General features: G+C 41.7%; 1 protein-coding gene across 2 annotated transcripts in view; it reads left to right on the top strand.

Annotated features, from left to right (window-relative positions):
* The window catches only part of Ehf (ets homologous factor), a 41,584-nt gene extending 26,570 nt beyond the window's left edge, over positions 1-15,014 (top strand). For both annotated transcript variants that reach the window (XM_013514292.1, XM_013514293.1), the window contains exons 4-9: positions 963-1,025; positions 3,476-3,544; positions 3,663-3,731; positions 9,981-10,040; positions 11,349-11,544; positions 11,648-15,014. In XM_013514292.1, the coding sequence (XP_013369746.1) occupies positions 963-1,025; positions 3,476-3,544; positions 3,663-3,731; positions 9,981-10,040; positions 11,349-11,544; positions 11,648-11,747 (557 nt within the window). In that variant the 3' untranslated portion in view covers positions 11,748-15,014. The remainder of the gene's footprint in view (positions 1-962; positions 1,026-3,475; positions 3,545-3,662; positions 3,732-9,980; positions 10,041-11,348; positions 11,545-11,647) is intronic.
* Positions 15,015-19,529: the final 4,515 nt, after the last annotated feature.

The following is a 19,529-nucleotide window of genomic DNA, read 5'->3' as shown; positions in this document are numbered from 1 at the left end:
GACCGCCCATGACTTGTTTGCTCTGGCTGTGTGCTGCCATGGCCTCTGAGTGCCTAATGGTCAGACTCTCACCCTTGTTTTATTGTTTGTTCTTTTGGTATACATTCTATGAACTTATATTGATTATTTACTTATATTGGCTGCTCTAAGTGAATTAATTTCTTGAATGAGCTTATGACAAAATAAATATTGTCTCCATTTTACAGCTGGGAAACCTGAAGGTCAGAGAGGTTAGAGACACAACTTCTATTCATGAAATAGTCATAGTCTCTCTGACAGGGAAAAAAATTCTTAATTCACTTACATATAATGTACATACTTTTATATGATACAACTCAAGAGATATTGTAAAAAACCACTAAGACAGGAGGTGCATACCATTTGTTCCAGTGCTGAGGTCATAAAAATAAGGAAAGACTTACAGCATTTTGTCCAGGTGTACCTCATATAGTGGATCTAATCAAGATGGATTTGATCAAATTTAAAATCAAAGAAGAATCAAGCTGGTTAAAATGGTTTTCCCTGTAGTTTTGTTTTCATTTCATATCTTGATATGGGAAAGCACCTAGAAGTTGCTTAGAGCTGCTAATTTAATCCCCTACATTTACAGATGAAGACACTGAAACTCAGACAGATGCATGCCTTAAAGCTAGAAATAGAAAAACTGCTCTTCTGATTTCTGAAGTTCTATGTCCAGCATATTGGATACCTTCCTTCTTCAATGCCAAATAATTCCAGCTGATGGGGATGCCCTAGACTACTGGTTTTTCTGGGGTCAGGGACATCTCCAGGCTTGAACCTGTAGAGGGTGAGAAGGAAGCGTTCTCCTATAAGCAAACATAGGTGAGCAGGCAGTGAGGTGACAGAAGCTTACTTGTCAAAGAAGCCAGCTCTGTTCTTATTGAAGCATGGAGTTTTGGCTCCATCTGGGCTCTCTGACTTTTCCAATGTGTCCTTCACAGGCCAGTGCAGCAGCGACCTGTTCCAGTCCACACACAATGTCATTGTCAAGACTGAACAAAACGGTGAGTGGTGAGCGAGGCAGAGGGCCAACTTGGCTAGGCAAAGTCCTGGGGTGGGGGCAGGGGCAATTAGGATGGAGCACAAGACAGAGCATGGCAGCAGGTTTTGGCAAGAAAGCCAGGGAGGCCACTACCCTGCGTGGCTCCCATGGGCCACCTTTGTCCGTGGGACTGTTGTCCCCCAACTCCTTCTGATGCATAGTGAGGTGCTGAGCTCACATTTGTCTACTTCCTACCATGGTCAGGGCATCATTGGACTCCTGGCCTGCAGTTGCAGAAACACAGAATCTAAAGTGAGCCTTGTCACCAGCAAAGAGGGAAGGCTTGGATATAGCCAAATTCAGAAAGCAGGGCAAGAGAAACGAAGTGAGTGTCTCTGCTTCTCCCCCACCTCCCTGATAGGAGTGTGTTTTACAAGGAGGGAGACACTGAGTTGGTAGTCTACTTGGCATAGATTTTGGAGCCCTTATAGGGCTCCTGTAGAGATGTCTACAGGAAGCCATGAAACTCAACTTCTCCTAAGGACATTTTCACATGAAAGATGCGCTGAGAAGAGTCTATGGTCCCATAGTATCGGTGCTCATTTTGTTTCCCTTCTGCTGTTCCACATCTCTCTCCTGGAGCTTGTCCTTCAGAGTCTCCAGCCACGATAAAAGTGCAGGTGCCACTGTTCCTGAGCCACTCCCTGTGTCCACATCAGGAAGATTGGGAGCCATGTGGGCTGACCACGTTTGCCACAGGCTGCCCTGTGGGTTGCGTGCCAGTCACCAAGGACAGAATTTGACCTGGGGTGATTTGTGAGTCACTTGGCACCAAAATTGGCCCATGCAGTTATTTAATCTTTTATAAGGGGGCTGGTCTGCCATTATTAAAGAAAAGAAAACAATAGCTGCTAAGCATGTTAATTAGGCCTCCCTCACCCTACCTTGCTCTGGATAGACTAGGGAGTAGGGTGCCTGGATGGTCTGTGTTTTATAGGCCTGGCCCAGGGACAGACACATCCTCTGGCTAAAAGGATACTCTGTCCCCGCACCTTACAGATCACCCCTCTGGAAGACCCAGAGTGTTACTGGACAGGTCTCAAAAACTGTGATAATTCCTCCTTGACCATCCAGACATTCTTGTGTTGCCAGGTCACAAAAGCTAAACTAAAGGGTGGAGAAGAAGGTCCACCCTGGAAGGAAGGGAGAAGAGGCTCTCTGAGGGGCCAACACCCCCAAGCCTCTTTGGTGCAGTTTGTTTTCAGAGACAACAACAGGTGTACAAAGTGCTCCAACAAGGAGAGAGGGTGTAACCCCAAGAGATTGGGCTTGGGGTGCCCAAACACGTAGCTATTAGTTAAAATACCAGCTAAAGCTCTATGTCGTAAACAGGAGGACTTAGCCAGTGAGTCAGGTTTTATACCATTTATGCTATAAAAACAAAATGAAACTCGGCTGGTGGCTTACCACCCTGGCCCTAAAATTTAGAACCCAGGCAGGAGAGGGGCAGAGGCAGCTTGAACTACGGTAAAGGGAAAGAAGGGTGTCGGGGTACAGCTGGGGGGTGGGTTCAGGGAGAAGGTGAGCGATCTTAGCACTCCTAGCCAGCCAGGAAAGCAAATGCTGTGCTGGCGACCAGCCAAGATCCAGGGGTTATGTGGGAGTTGGACTTCAGGTGGGGTAAGTGGAGGGGAATTTCCTTAGAAGCTGAGTCTGAAGAGCTAGTCAGGGTGAGGTGAGCTTCCCTAGCACTCAGGAGAAAGAGCCAGCTAGTCAAAGCCAGCGCTCCTTTCCCCAGAGAGGAAGCAGCAGAGCCCCGTTCTTGAAAGTTGTTTGATTTAGGAAGGCTCTCTTCCCTTCTCTTAGGGGTTGTTCTGAGAATTCTTTTGTCACCCCTTGAACTAACTGGAGAGACCCCAGAAGGATGGGGCTGTCACTCAATTTGAGAGTGCTCTCTGAGTCTCAGAAATGGAGAAGCTGTGAGAGACTCAGGAGACTTTTTCAGAAAACAAAAGGAAACAAAACAAAAACCAGAAACACCACTGATTTTCTCAGGAAGATTTTTATAGGAGAAGGTGTTCATGAACCATGTAGCATACATTTATTCGTTCCTCATAAGGGCTTCCCTCTACCCCAAGGTAGAACTATTCTGGTGATTACAGAGTGCTAGAGAAGGGTGGAAACATTCCTAGGAAAATTAAAGTATTGGTCTAGGACAGGATTCCACTATTGCAGCTCCTTTCGCTTCCCAAATGCAATAGGTGTGGATCACACAGAGAGGACCATGACGCCATTGCCCCCATGACCCTGGAAGGACAACGCCAACATGTAGCTGAAGCAGAATATTATCCCTTCTCTCTGAGGGTCACTTCTTACCCCAGTGATTCTTAATGAGCAAGGGACTTAGAAGAGGCAGATTTTTCATCTGGGGGAAAATAATTATTGATCTTCCCCATTTTCTATTCTTTGTAGACCCCTCCATCATGAACACCTGGAAAGAAGAAAACTATTTATATGACACCACCTATGGTAGCACAGTAGGTAACTAACTCCCCAACATCAAAGGCCCTTTTCCATTCTTATTCTGATTGTCTAACTGTCACAGTGTGATATTATAAGGAGGGAGCTTTTCAGGCCTTTTATGTTTCCATTGTTACAGATTTGTTGGACAGCAAAACTTTCTGCCGGGCCCAGATCTCCATGACAACCACTGGTCACCTTCCTATTGGTAAGTTGCGCTGTCATCTGAGGCTAAACGTGACTAATGCAAGTGCTTACTGAGAATTAATCAGAATTATCAACATTCACATTTTTGCTTAGTTACAGTCTTTCTCATTAAGAAGTTAAACACAGAACTGAGTTACCTTTATAGGAGTAGGTGTTCCTCTGAGCCAATATTTAGACATAAGAGGTGACCAGTAGGGATTCCTCTAGAAGTGTTTGTCTCATGAAACTAATCACTATCTTATGACAACAGATTTTGTTCATGCTTTTCTCTCTTTTTAACAACAATTTGCTCTTGGAACATATCTGAAAAAAAAAATTGTATGTATGTGGGAAGAGGGTTTTTTATTTTAAAGAGAATAATGAAAAAGAACAATAGTGAAATACCAACAACACAGAGAAAAAACAAAACAAAGCAGAAACAATAAAAATGATACAGGGTCTCAGAACAAAATGATAGGAATTAACAATGGCTGTTACATTACATATTGTTATCTTCAACAAAATTGCTCAGATTACCAGATGTAAGAATGCAAGATTGAGCAAATCATTAAAGAGAATAAAAAATAGTCACAAAAAACATAGAAACAATACAGAGTTTCACTAGACAAGATGGTAGGAATTTACCAGTGGTTGATATATTACATATTGTTGTCTTCAAATTAGTTGTCCAGATTAGCAGATAGAAGCACAAAAAATTGATCAAAAAGAAGACAAAAATTAGGCATTAACTGTTGAAGGTTGTATTTAATTTTCACCTGCATTCGAACATTAATTTCAAACTACATTTGTCTATAGAGAAAGAATGTCTACCAGTGGAATTCAGGGGTCATGATCCTATGATGATGGTCTGTGGATACAGGAGTAGCCATTGGAAATTTCCAGAAACCCCATGGTCGTGTTATGTTCTGGTTTTTAAATCTAATCCTGATGGCTCATTGGTCCTCTCCAATCAGAGCACCTGTACTCTGCAAATTATGGTTCCATTTTGTGAAAATCTGATTCCTGGCTCCTACTCAAGTTTACACTAGCGAGAGGGCTGGCTCAACAGGAATCTGGGTGAGGGACTTTCAGATGAAAGCCCTCTCTTACAGATGGGGACATTAGCATAGATGGTATAAGAATGACCTGTGTAGCAGATTTTATGCTTTCCTGACCTAAATGAAAATTTCTAGATCTCTTGGGTCTATGAACTGGAACTTACATGTCAGTCACACAGGAAGACGCCATTCTCCAGGAACTGAATTTGGGACAACTTCAGAACTGGAATTTAATCAGGGGATTAAACAACAATCCTTCCTCTTTTTATTTATTTTTTAAGTTTTGCTTCTGTTCAGTGTGTTTTTGAGACCTGAAGTCATGAGAGCTTTTGGTTTTGTTCCGGTCAAGCCCCTCAGATGAGACAGGGCTGGGATCCAGTGTAAATGGCTCTGGAATTGAGGCTGACAAGGATGACTTGAAGCCAAGTCATCGTGCTACTTCCTCTCCCTCCAAAGCCCTCAGCATTAGGTATCACTCCAAGTTGCAGTTATTTGCTGAAATGAGGAAGCAGATCAAACAGTGGAAAGGCTCCGAGGTGCCACTCTGGAGGAACTGTCTGCCAGGGTACAATTTCTGTGGTAATCATTGCCACAGTCAGGACTAAAGGCTTCGGGACTGAGGAAACCACTGAAGTCACCCTCTGATTTCCTTTCACACTTCCTAAGGTGTCACCTCTCAGCTCCTTCCGGTTGGGCCTCTGGTTTATCGCAAAAGATTCTAACTACGAATAAAGCTGAACTAACCACTTCCTGAGCCTTGGCAGCTGTTAGGACTGGAGACTCCTGGGGAACTTTTCCTAATAGTTACAGATCTGCAGCCAGGTCTTCCTTCCCCTTTTTGTGTCTTGATTTAGACTTCGTAGAACCTCAGAGACAGCAGGGGCCTGCGGGGCCAGTTTCTGCTTGCGTACTTATAGTAACATGGGGCTTATTAGCTTCTGAGTCCACCTGCCCAATATTTTCTGATAGTCCTGGTTAAAGTTGACTTTATGAATCTGCTGATCTTTAGCTCCCTCATCCTTGTCTTTTCCTGCTTTGTCTGTACTGAGTGGGACCAGCATCCCCCAAAAGACCTTTGCTGCCAGCCTGAGTCTTTCACATTTCAAGCTCCCATAAATTGAGTGCAGTTAAATACATATCTAAGTTTCAGTGCAAGTTTAAGCGGAGCTAAGGCGGGGCTTGCCTAAACTGATGGCCTCTGTGATAAGGCAGGTGGGGAAGCGGCTTTGTTTGGATTTCTCTGTCATCTGCCCGTTTTTATAAAATGGCTGCCGCCAGTGTTCTGATCTGCTCGATAGTCCTGCAGCCGCTCATGCCAACACAGGCTTGATGTGTTTATCTACTGACTTGTCGAGTCTAAAGTGAGGGTGGCATGGTCTATTAGAACACTGAAATTTGTATATCCCGTAAGGAGATGGCTCACAGTTGAATCATATGCAAATGCTTCTAATCTCTGCTTCTTGCGAAGCAGTTCAGCTGAAGTCATGCTGTCAACCTTGCATCATGAACTTGTGCCTTGTCATGCCCCTGCCTGGACCTTGCGGACCTTGGCCCGGAGTGCTTGGGAGAGGAGTGAGAGAAAGCCAGGCTGGACAACCTCCCCGGAGAGGGCCATTATTTTATAATAATGAATCACTTAACCACATGGCTAACTTCAAAGGTCTTGACTTTTATTTTGCGGCAGTGGGGAGGAGAGAGGAAGAGAGGCTGGTTGTATTAAAGCTGTAGATCAAAAGATTTTAGTGCTCAGGCAGCTCGGTGATACTGTGGATTGGACCTGGAAGAAATTAGATATTTTTTCTGCCTTTGGTTGTTTACTGTCCCATCTGATGATAGGAACATTTTCATGGTTTATCTTTTATTATTATTATTTCTTATATCTTTTCTTTTCTTTTCTTTTTTTTTTTCTGGTACCTGGAATTGAACTCACGGCCTCGCGCTTGCCAGGCAGGCGCTGTACCACTGAGCTAAATCCCCAGCCCCTCTTATATCTTTTCTTAAGTGGGATTTTAGAAAAATCTTTTCTGAAGCTAGATGGAGGACCAGGCTGGGTAGATGCCTGTTACCCTACAGAGAAATTTTTGCATGGTTTATCTAGTCTGGGGGCTTTTAATTTAGAGTCTGTGAACTCTTGGATAGGCCATGAACCCTTAAAATTGTGACAGAATTCCACAAGTGTATACATATGTACCTTTTTCTGGGGAGAGGAGCCAGGTTTTTATCTTATCCACAGAGGTATCTTAACCCCAAAGTGATTCATTCCACACTCAACTGGAATTCACAACGAAGACAATATACTGAGAGACACGATTTTCTGAATTTAGCCCTGGCTGGGAAATAATGGCCCTGCACCATCCTGGATGCCATTTGAAAATGAGCTTTGCTTGTGGCCTGCTGGGTAAATGCCACTCTTTGTCTGCAGAACAACGTGGCCGCGTCAGAGTGATGTATCACTTGGAAACCGGGATGGGTGCCAGACCTGTCGCAATATTGTCACATCCTGATGGGATGTTGCAACATTACCTTATAACGTACAGACAGGAGAGTGAAGTCTCCTCCCATTTCCTGTGAATTTATTCCTCCAGAGTTCACAGAAATCCAAGTCAGGTGCAGGTCCTCCTGGTGACGACGTCAGGAGAGACATTCTTGACAAGAATGAGAAGCTTTTCTCCTCCCCAGCTCTTATTCAAGCCTTGTTCTCCACCTGCCGTGGCTTTGAGAGAAACAGCTGGGAGAAGTGAGTCATGGCCAGCTGGCTGATGAGGCAGAGCAGTGGGCCCGTGTACATTGGGAAATTAGACTGGAATTATTTCTTTCCTAATGAAAGCAGGAGAGAAATGAACCCGACTCTTGGTAGTAAAGACTTCTGTGTAATTGGTTATGTGTTAAAGGTGAAGGACATGGCACAGAAGAGTGGTTATGAGTGAACACTCTGGGTTCAGAGTTATTTGTCTTCAAGTCCTGGCTCCACTTTCAGGCTATGTGACTGTAGTCAAGTCATTTGAGTTCTGTGTTTCTCAGATCTGCCACAGCTAAACTGTAGAGCGTAACACCTAGTACATAGTACCAACCTGTTGGGTTATTGCATAAATCGCAAAAGATGATTTGTGTAAAGTGCTTAGTATAGGTTTGGTACATAGTAGGTACTCAATAAACAGTAGCTTTCTTCTTGCCATTTTAATTAGAAGCTAGTGTCCAGTGGTTCATGAACTTTAAAAAATTATTAGTGTGTATTTGTGGTACATACTAAATACATTCATTGTGGGGAATTGGTACATATAGGACCACATCTTGGCCCTTTTCACTCCCTCTCCTTTCCTGTTCCACCCCCAAGTCTTCTTCCTATCTCCACAAAGTCTATACTCTTGTTTCCTAGCATCTGTCTTTTATTTTACTCTTTATGCTTTCGGTTTCTCAGAGAAGACAAACTATGAGATATTTAACCTTCTGTGTTTGATTTATTTCACTTAGCATTATGGACTCAAGGTGCATCCATTTTCTTACACATGATTCAAATTTATCCTTCTTTATGGCTGAGTATGTGCTATGGTGTGCAAGTACCACATTTGCTTTATCTATGCATCTGCTGATGGGCGGATAGGCAGCTTCTTCCGAGATAAGCTATTATGAGTTGTGCTGCTATAAACACGGGTAAACACGTATCACTGTAGTAGGTCTTTATCTCTTTCAGGGAAATACCTAGAAGAGGCATAGCTGGGTCAAATGGACTTTCTATTTTTAATTTTTTGAGGAATTTCCATATTCATTTCCACAGTGGCTGTACTCATAAACTTTTTTGAACAATGGAATGATTACTGTTTATTCTCTGCCTCTGCATGCATTCAGTCAGTGCAGATGTCCTGGAGCCCCAAGTGAAGGAGCCCTGCTGGAATGTGCCAGGAAGAGACAAGCTGCCTCTCCTTCTCAGAAGGATGGACTTGTATTTGGGGACTCCTTTGTATTATAATTGGCTGGTTTTTGATTATGGGATCTTTTTTGGGTATCTCACAATACTCACAGTATCCTCTCTCTCTCACACACACACACAGGTTTTTTTTTTCTGTTTTATTTTTAATTCATACATAATAATTGAATGTATTTATGGGGTACAGTGTGATAACTTGATACATGCATACAATGTGTAGTGACCAACTCAGGTTAGTTTGTTCACATTTCTATCTTTTCTCCAGTTACCATTTTTTTGTGCTTAGAAACTTTGGATCCTTCTCCTTGAGCTAATTATGAAATATGTAATAAACTGCTGTAAACTATAGTCATGCTGCTGTGCTGTAGAGCACTGGGACTGATCTAACTGCACTTTTCTACCATTATCCAGTGTCTCCTTCTGCTTCCCTCCCCTCTCGTGACCACCAGTCTAATCTCTACTTGTATGAGATTGTACACCTTCCACACGCAAGGGAGAATGTGGCACTTTTTTTTTAAACAAGAATTTTTACTTCTAAGGTCTGCCTCTGTCATCTCTGCTTTGGTGATAGTTGAGTCATTTGTTAAGCTAATATGTGTTTCCATAGGCCACTGTGGCCCTCTGTACTGTGCTCAGACTACTCAATGGCCCCTTTGTCAGGGTGATTAAAATAGAACTTTGCATGCCAAAAACACGGCACTCTTCTGGCTTACCAGCCATCTTTCCTTGTTGTAAATGTTTATATTTTTAGATTATGTAAAAGAATAAAGTCTAATGACCTCAATCTTTCAATGGCTTCCTGTCTCTCTCAGAGTGATCATTTAGAAGCCTGAAAGGCATTAAGGATGATAACCTCATCTCCTACGGTTCTCCCATTTGCTCCCACCAATACTGGTTTCTTTCAATTTAGTGAACATATACACACACACCAACCTCAGGGCCTTTGTACTTACTGTCCTCATCCACGGGAAGCTCTTCCACATGCTTTCTGCATGGCCAGCTCCCTCACATCCCATAAGTCCCTTTATCAGAGAAGCCTGCTGTTAACACCTTGGATTAAATTGCAAATCGTTCCCACCTCCATATGTCTATCCTCATTTCTTACCTTGCATTACTTTGCTCCTCAGCACTTACAGTCTGCTTTGTTTTGTTCATTACCACAGACTGAAACAGTGGCAGGCACACAGTAGGTCCTCAATAAATATTGTCTAAAGGAGTAGATGCACGAATGAAAATGATGCTGTAGGAAATAGATAAACTCAGTAGTTCTCAATTTTCTCATTTGTAGAGTCACCTGATATGAAAAAAGAGCCAGACCACCCTACGAAGTCCCACACCAAAAAGCACAGTAAGTTACCTGACTTTCAAATGGCCCTTGGTCCTTTCCTTCGTGTTGGCCGTAACTGTAGGTCCCTAGTTTTCAGGCCAAGGTTTTTCCTACCTGCTATCTGCATCTCTTTGCTCCAGCCTTGGAGAGAAAATAGAGGCCTTTGCGATGTAACTATTCACATATGATGTATCTCACAACGAACCCCAGATACATGGAGGTGGGAAGTGTGCACTTGTTCCTCAAAGTGGGAACCCCTGGCTGTTTCCTCCTCACCATGTCATATTTATTCTAAATCCAGGACCCCAGTGAACAAGAGCTTCTTGCAGGCAGAGGGTTAGAGATTTTTCTCTCTCCCAGAATAAGAAAGGTGGGAAGAGGAGCAAGATGGGAATAAACAACTGAGATGCCTTCCCTTTCTTTCTTTGGCTGAATGATACCCTCCTACTGTGGTGTGGTTTTTGTTCCAAGAAATGACTATTCGTTCTAGGAGTTTATAGTGTTCTTTGGGAGTTGAATTGCACTCAATAATAAAGCCCTGTGAACTTAGGTGAGACAACAGATACGGAGCTGAGAGGCCATATAAAGAAATGAAGATGGTAGAAATTATAGAGAATCCAAGTGTCCATAGTATCTGCTATCCTAGGTCATCCCATAAAAGTGAATTAGCATAACCCCCTGAATGGTGTGTGTGAGGGGAAGGTGTCACAAATTCAGTGGGAATAAAGTTGAATTTGGTTGCTAATTTCACTGCAATGGTTGCTTTATGTTCAAATCGGCACCCCAGCGTCTGTGTGATACCCAGCTCCCCCATATATTCTAGTAGTTAATATGTATTCTGCAGCCCTATTGATTTATGTTTGGATCAGACTAATTTAATTGGGTTGCTAGACTGGAGTAATTGAATGGGGTGAGGTACGAGAAAAAAGTGGTTGAAAATGCTCCGTGGGGAAAAACATGTTGAAATAAAACCCAAGCAAGTTGTGAACAATAATTAGAAGAAGCTCCCCCAGCTTAAGAAACCCAAGATCTGTTCCTTAGTTTTGACTTTGCCAATAATTGACTCTGTGTTTTTTAGTCAGATCACTTAAATTCTCTGTGCCTCAGTTTTAAAATATATAAAATAAAATGTTGGGCTAATTGTTCATGCTCAAATGCTTTTTCCAACGTACAATATTTGGTGATTCCGTGTTCCATTATCCCCCACCCAGTAGAGGAAAATATAGCGTATCTTTCACTTGAAAGGAGAAATTATAACTCAGTGCTCTCTCTGTCCTTTCTTTGCTGTGATGTAGGATAAAATAAACCTCCTTTTCTTCTTCTTGACAGACCCAAGAGGGACTCATTTGTGGGAATTTATCCGTGATATCCTCCTGAATCCAGACAAGAACCCAGGGTTAATCAAGTGGGAAGACCGGTCTGAAGGCATCTTCAGGTTCCTGAAATCAGAAGCTGTGGCTCAGCTATGGGGAAAAAAGAAAAACAACAGTAGTATGACGTATGAAAAGCTCAGCCGGGCCATGAGGTGAGACGTTTCATGTCTCTCCAGGTGATAAGGTTATACAACTGGCTATTTACCTGGAAGTCTCTATCTGAGCAGCCACCTTACACACTTTCCTCTGTTACAGATATTACTACAAAAGAGAAATTCTGGAACGGGTGGATGGACGCAGGCTGGTATACAAATTTGGGAAGAATGCTCGTGGGTGGAGAGAAAATGAAAACTGAAGCTGCCACCCCTTGGTACACAAACCAAAACACATACCAAATAATTAATAACCAGCAGAGAACTCCTGGACGTAAATATTTCAAAGACTACTTTTCTCTGATATTTATGTACCATGGGGGAGAAAAATCTACTTCTAGTGGCAAGAAGGAACACTACAGTTGATGAAATTTTTTTTTGTTACTTTGAAGTATGTCCTATATGGGGAACAAATGTACACAGTTTTCTGTGAAATATGATGCTGTATGTGATCATGCTTTGCTTGTGCCTCTGTTGTGAAGGTTTTTTTTTTTCCCACCACAAGAGTAACAGGGCTTGTTGCCTTGTGCTTCTTGCTAAGAGAAAGGAAAAAAAAAATTTAGAGGGCATTACATGTTTTCCTATGCAAAATGATTTAGGAAAAGACAATGTATCCTTCGCACATAAACACCCATAGGACCTCACTGAGAGAGGGGACATGGTTGTTGGAATGAAATTCAGGGTTTCAGATTTGTTGGGATAAACCAGAGGGGTGCTGGAAAGTTTAACCTGACATTTAGGAGCCATTGAGTGGAGTATGGGAATTTCCAGAATCCAGGGTGGGCTGTAATCAGTGCATAATCACATGACTTGGAATGTTGAAATCAGTGAGAAGAATAATGGTGAGGGGCTTTCTATTTATTCAGGAATGATTTATCTGTTCTTCCTTTCTCCTAGAATAGTTGGTGAAAAAACTTGGGTGGGGGAGACGGGGAGGAAGAACAGAAAACCAGGGAAAACCCTCTTCGCATGAGTTAATTATTACAGTCTTCTGTCTTCGAGCAATCTCTGTCTCATCTGAACTCATCTCAAAGTGAATGGTTTATTGCCGAGACTTGCATTCAGAGGAATGTTTAAAAACAAGAAAGAAAGAAAAGGCAGGGAGGATGGGAGAGACAAACAGAAGAGTCAGCTCGGAAGTGAGGCGTTGGAAGCTTCTTCCCTGCTTCTGGGAAGAAGAAGCTACTGGGATAGTTCTGGAATACCTGGTGACTCATTGCATCATGAAATTCAGGATGGAAATCTGTAGACAATTTGGACACTGACCATCCAGATCCCTTGTGCAACTTTGCTTTTTGGCTTCCTCATGCTGTTGACTTCCTCCTTCATCCTGCCTCTCTTTCTTCAGCAACTCTATGGTTAATAGGAAAGAGAACCCTTCATCTGCCAGTAGAGCCCCTACCACTGCGTCTTACCCTGTGAAGGTGAGCAGTTCATACTCACTGGTTGCTAAGTATGTATATGTATTTAGACAAATGGAAGTAAGAAAAAGTAAGAAGTCATTCCACTTATAATGAGGACTACCATGGGTAGTGATCTTGGAGCATGCGTGATCTACCTTCTGAAAGTATAGCCAGATTCACTTCATTTCTGCCTGGTTGGTGAACCTCACACAGCTTTTATTAACAAGTAACAATTATTGATGGAACTGAGAATAATAACACTGAACAGCAAAGATGGACTACGCCACTCATTATGCCTGTATGAAGACACCTTTCTTTCCAAAGTTAAAATATGTGTAGGCCTTCCCACAATTTGGCGATGTGTGTAACACGTGTGTCCGAACTGTGTGAAGTTATTAGAGGCGTCTGCCAATTCTCTGCCGTTCTTTCCCTGGTTTTGCCTGTTTACCATCACTACTAGCTGAATCTTCCCTGCGCTCACCCTTCCTCAAGCCTAGGAGCTCCTCACCCTCCTGCTAATGGGCTTTGTCTCTCTCTCTGCAACGTTTTCTTTGAGGAACAGTCTTTGCTAGGCAGTAGGTGAGTCTGTGAAGGACTAAAGAGAACAGTTCTGCAGATAAGCAGCAAGTTGTGTTATTTGTTGAAAGTGACAGTTCCTTGGCACCTGGCACCTATTTAAATAGGCTGCGGTGTTAAGTTCTCAGCGTATCTCTCTGTTGTCTTGGCTTGACTTTGCTGCATTTTCTATGTGCTATTCGTGACTTGGAGAGCTCAAGGTAATCGAGCCATGCCAACCTGGGCTGTGAACAGAGTACTTCCTACTAGTGTTGAAAGGACATACAAAGGCCTACTGAGGAACATCCCCTTTGTTATGGGTACACAGCTCCTTGCTTGAGAAGCTCATCCACAATGGATGTCCACCTTGTCACTAAACATAGTCTCCTAGAACCTCCTTAAATCAAAGACTCTTTCTCCTTTCTTAGCAAATTATAGGAAACTAAGTCACACAATGTACTGCTGAGTCTTCAGAAGATTTAGATCATGTGGGGCTTTGTCTTGATAAAACCTGAGCAAGGTCCTGGCTCTCAGAACACAGTTTCTTGAAAGTGTCACCCGAGTGGGGCAGACCCAAGTTATGAGTTTTCCTTTGAACACACTGATCCTTCCTAAATGTTCTTGTCTCACTAGATTGTAAGCTCTTTGATGGCAGAGATGATGTCGTGAGCACTATTGTTTTTCTGGTACCAGGCATGATGCAGGTACACAGTAAATATTTGTTGAATTAATGAGTGACTGCCTTCTGGAAGACGTCTCTGGTTGGGAGGCCAGATCTATAATTGGAACATGAATCATTTCTTCACTGGAATAAGAGCACCATAGCCAAATCTTCTGGGACATATTATCTATTATGAACATTTTACTGTGAGACTTTTTTACTTCACCTTCCCACCAGCGCTGAACCAAAACCCAAACAGGCTGTTTGGTTTCACAAGTCAGCGTGTGTTGGAGGAGAATTCTGTTAACTTACTTGGAACTGTGAGACTTCTCTGGTACAAGGCACCAGTAATTAACCCCTTGACACCAATGAAGATTATGAATGTGTTTATATGATGTAAATTGCTATTTAAGCACAAAAGAGTTGTAAGTTTTAGCCTTTTGGGGTTGGTTTTTATTTTATTTTATTTTTCTTTCTGAGGGATTTTTTGATAAGGTTAGTAACGCATGTTAGATTTTAGTTTTGCAAGTGTGTTATTTTTCAGATGTGTAAAATATAAGAAAAGGTAAGGCAATAAGAGGGACACATCATTATATTATTCTATAGTTTTTTAAAAAAAAAAATTTGGTGAGTGCCTACCATGTGCACAGCATGGAACCATATACATGAGGAGCTTGTCTAATTATGTAGAGTGTAGCAGATCTTTCATGTGTACTTACCGGATGGGAGAATATCACAGTACTCACAATATCAGAACAAATCTACCCTCAGCTTTGGTTTTCAGGATTTGGTTTCTGGAATAAGACAGCATTGAAAGAAAAAAAAAATGTTGAGACTTTGTCTTATAAACCTTTAAAATGTGCAAGCCTTGACAAGTTGAACTAAATTGGGATTAATCTCTCTGTAGCTATCTACGTAATTCTTGCTTTTCTTGCCATACGGATTTTGGGTTAACAATTTGTGAAAAGGAACCCTACTGCTTCTATTGTTTAAAACGATCAGAAATCTTTCCCTTTAAACTATGCTAAACTTAAACTGAGTATTCCTATTTTATTAGAGAATTATATTTTTCAAAATATGGGGTTTTTTTTTTGTATGTTTGATGGGTCCCAGAAAACACTAATAAAAACCACCGAAACCATCCTGTAAGTGTCTGTTTCATTCTTCAACCAACTACCCAGAGCTGAGCTTGGAGGAAAGGCAATGAGTCATGTAACGGAAAATACATGACTTCTGCATTCATTTACCCAAGAAGCACTTAGCAAGCATCTTCTACGTGCCAGGCACTGCCCTAGGCATTGAGCTACGGTAGAGAATGAAAAAGACAAGGTTATGTTTCACTGGGTGGAAGCAAACAAAGATAAAACACCAACAAGTAAAGCATGGGATACGGCATGTGTAGTAATGTGGAATAAGGAAAAATTGAGAGTGCTGGAGCCTGTGAGGCTGCACTGGCAAGTTCAGGTTGGGTTAAGGAAGAGACATGTCAGCAAAGGGCTGGAAGATGTAAGGAAACAAACCACACAGATAAAGAGGGGAGTGACCCATACTAGAGGTACAAGCAAGTTCAAACTTTCTGTCTTATCCAGGGAACAGCAAGAATGTCACTTTGCCAGAACAGAAATGGTGGGAAATGATACAATGGAACCACTGGCTGATAGAATTACATAGAGGGTGGAGGCCTTTATGAAGGTCTAGCTTTTCCTTTGCATGAGATAGAGAGCCTAGAGGGATTATGCACTCTAATTTCTGGATCAAAAGAATCCTTCTGGTTATGGTGTTGAGATGGATTGCAGGAAGACAGGGCTTGGTATACATTATTACTAAGGATGAATAAAGGGAGTTAGAAAAGATTAATCTCTCCAGATTTCCAGTACAATGCTTAAAAATAGGCAACAAGTGGGCTTTGCCAGTTCACAGTACATTTTTCCCTCGGTTCAGAAAGTTTGTCATTTAGTCACTCAACTTTATAAATGACAATGAAAATAATAATACCTAACTATTTTGAGAAGATTCTCTTGGTCTCAAGAATTGCAATATGTTTTTTATACATACTATTGTATTTAATCATTATGCAAGCATGTGATTCATATACTCCATAGTTTTCAAATGAAGGAAATGAAGGTCAGAGATGTTAATTGACTTTTTCAAGGTCACACAGCTAATAATAAGTGGTAAATCTGGCATCGTTTACCCACGTCCCACTCCCTACACCCCTAAAATGCATGTTTTACCTTTAGTATTTCTCTATTCCCTCTCTCTTTCTCTCTTTCTCTCTCCCTCCTTCCTTCCCTCTCTCTTTATCTCCCTCTCTCTCATGCACACACCACAAACTCAGAAATTTCTGTGGTCAAACGTGATAGAGAACTACTAAATTGACAAACGTTTCCAGAGCTATGCACTGTAGTCCTTCTCAGAGTCTTTATGGTGGTGATGCACATCAGGAATGTACGAAGGAAAGTAAAGGTGTTCTCAATTTCCCAAACCTATTTGATAATGGGTCTTTTCCATCAAAGAATTCATGAAATTAACACTCATTAGAACACACTGGAGAAATAACGATCTCAGATGTTGAAGAGGTGATACGTTCATGTTTGGGCCAAATAAGTATGCTAATAATAGTCCTGCATATTAAACTTAGACAATTTTGAATATATCCCATTTTTTTCTCCTTGAGAAGAAATCCCCTCATTCCCTGGCTTGGGTGTTACTTACTTGTGTTGATTTATTTCTCAGTAATCACAAAGAACTTGCAAAGTGACTGGAAACAATCAACCCTCCTGAATTTTAATTCTCCCACACTATCCAAAACTATAGGCTCCAGCCATGTGTGCTTATTTAAGTTTAAATTAATTGAAATTATATAAATTAAACATTTTATTCCTTAATCATATTATCCATTTTTCAGGGCTAAACAGCCATGTGCAGCAAGTAGCTATCACATTGGCTGGCCCAGATAGAGAACATTTCCATGGTTAGAGAAAATTCCACTGGATCACACTGCTCTAGGATCTGACCTGGGATGGTGGGGTGTGGGTGGAAAAGGCAGCAAGAAAAACTAATCATCAAGTCGAGACTGGGGAAGCCTTAGATACCAAGGGTGATCCTGAATTGTAGAGAACATAAAAACAAAAAAAGATCTGAAGCAAAAACCCTTGTGTTTGCTGGAATGATGACATTATCTTCGAGTACAAACAAGTTTGATGCTGTCAGTAGAGTTTTAGAGTGGGAGGATTTGATTATTCTGACCTCCAAACCCCACCAATGTCCTAAAAATATAACTTTCTGGTTGTGAATGTTGGCACAGATGGGATATCACTGCAAGGGGAAGGGAAATGAGAGGTCTCCTAAATAAGTGTGGCCACTGCTGCCCACTCTCTGGTCCAGATGGAACTGAGACCACTGTCTTCTATCTTTTTAAGAACAACTTCTTGTAACTCACCCTTAGGGTCTCTATCTCTTTTTAAGTCAGTTCTTCTCCATTAGCTATCACAGTCTTGCCTCTGTTGACAAAGAGTCAGTAGCAATGCCTTTCTGAAGGTCAAAGTAAAACTCATTCCTGCCTCAGGGACTTTGTTTCACCTGCCTTCATTACCTACAATGTCCTTTTGATCTTCACGTGGCTTTCTTCTAGGTCTCAGTTAAAAAAGCATACTTTCCTAATAACAATTGCTTTAGCTGCCCACTTACCCAAATCATTCTTACTATATACTATCCACTTTTTATGTCCTCAGAAGGGGCAGCACCAAAGTTACATTTTTCATTTACTAGTTTATTTTATACTGTTTACTTTTCCTGCAAAGGTATATGTTCTCAGAGAACGGAGATGGATTTCCATCTTTACCAACACACTCCTAGAGCGAGGATATGCCTCATATATGCCCATGACCCTGTCGATATTTGTTGAATAAATAAGGGGAAAACCTTCTTAATTCAAACGGCAAGGTATTTTTTTCAATTTCATGATTTTTGATCCCAGTGACTCCTTTTCTCTTGTATTTTGGGAAAAGATCTCCCTCATTTTCTGCAACAGTGAAATCCTTGCTTTTCTGCTTTCTAGAGTAGCTATTTTCCAGATCTTACTCTTCTCATCTCTTTCATAGCATCTGTTCCCCAAGACCAAATCTTGATCCCTGTTTTTCTCTCTTCATATTCTCTCTCTCATAGTATAGTCTCTTGGAAGCCCACTGTCATAATGGTATGGTTTCTTTCTGATCCTGACTTCAATGCTAAATGCCTGGAGATTGTGGACACATTAATTTCTTTATTAAATGGAAACATACACCTGCTTCCCAGTGTTGGTATGGGAATCAAGTGAGCAGACTCTAATTCCTGATCATTCTATACTTTATGGTAGATTTATACATACAGGTATTGTGCTAAGCATTTTACTGTTATATTTTAATCCTTACTTTCACCCTATGATAAAGGTTCTACTCTTATTTCCATTTTACAGATGAGGAAATTAAGGCTTAGAAAGGTAATAATCTTGCCTGAGATGTCTCTGGTCTGTGGCAGAGATGAGATTTGAACTTCTGACTGGCAGACCTCAGAGCTAGGGGTCTTAATCATGATGCACTACTGTCTCTCTTCAAAAGCACTATGAGAATATTGTGCATTGAACAAAGTAAGGGACTCATTGTAGAATCATACGACCCATAGAGAGATATTCTGGATGTCCAGCCTAGGAATGAAATGGTACCCAGTCAACATGGTGTCTTCAAGGCATGTATCCTGGGTTAAAATCATATCTGACAATTCCTAGCTAGGGAGAGAAATTTTTAAAAATTGTGTCTGATATCCTCAAAAGCATAGCTCCAGATCTGAACAATTACGTGACATTAACTGTTGTCATAAGAGTCAGACTCAAGGACTAGGAGGAGAAGCCAGTTTATCTGTTCACCTAGTCACAAATCCTTCCATTCAAATGTATATTTGCTTGGCTATGAGCGCCCCCACCCCCAATCACAGGAGTGTACCACCTCCAACACAGAGGCATCCCCAGGGAATCTCTGCTTTCCTCTCGGCCTCCATGGTGATGCCATGAAATCTTCTTATCCTGATTTTCCTAGTACAGACAACATCACCTCCCCTCTCGATCACAGCAGGTCAGGGAGGTTGCACATCCTAGATATTGATGCAAAAGAAGATATGGGACCAGAAGGGCCAAGAAAGAGCAGCTAATAAATGAATGTACAGGTGCCAGCGTTTCTGAGGAAGAAGTACAAGAGAGTGTGGGACCTGGTAAAATATCAATCATTAGCTCTTTGTCTTCTCTCCTTTGCTTTGTTTTGTGTGGGTGTGTGCATGTGTGTGGAAATGTGCATATGTGCGTGCATGTGTCTGCCCTTCTTTGTTTTGCTGTC

Source organism: Chinchilla lanigera, unplaced genomic scaffold, assembly GCF_000276665.1.
Source record: "Chinchilla lanigera isolate Chin_1 unplaced genomic scaffold, ChiLan1.0 scaffold00021, whole genome shotgun sequence".
NCBI classification, from domain to species: Eukaryota; Metazoa; Chordata; class Mammalia; order Rodentia; family Chinchillidae; genus Chinchilla; species Chinchilla lanigera.
The sequence above is the reverse complement of the archived record's forward strand: the minus strand, read 5'-3'. Positions and strand labels throughout refer to the sequence as shown.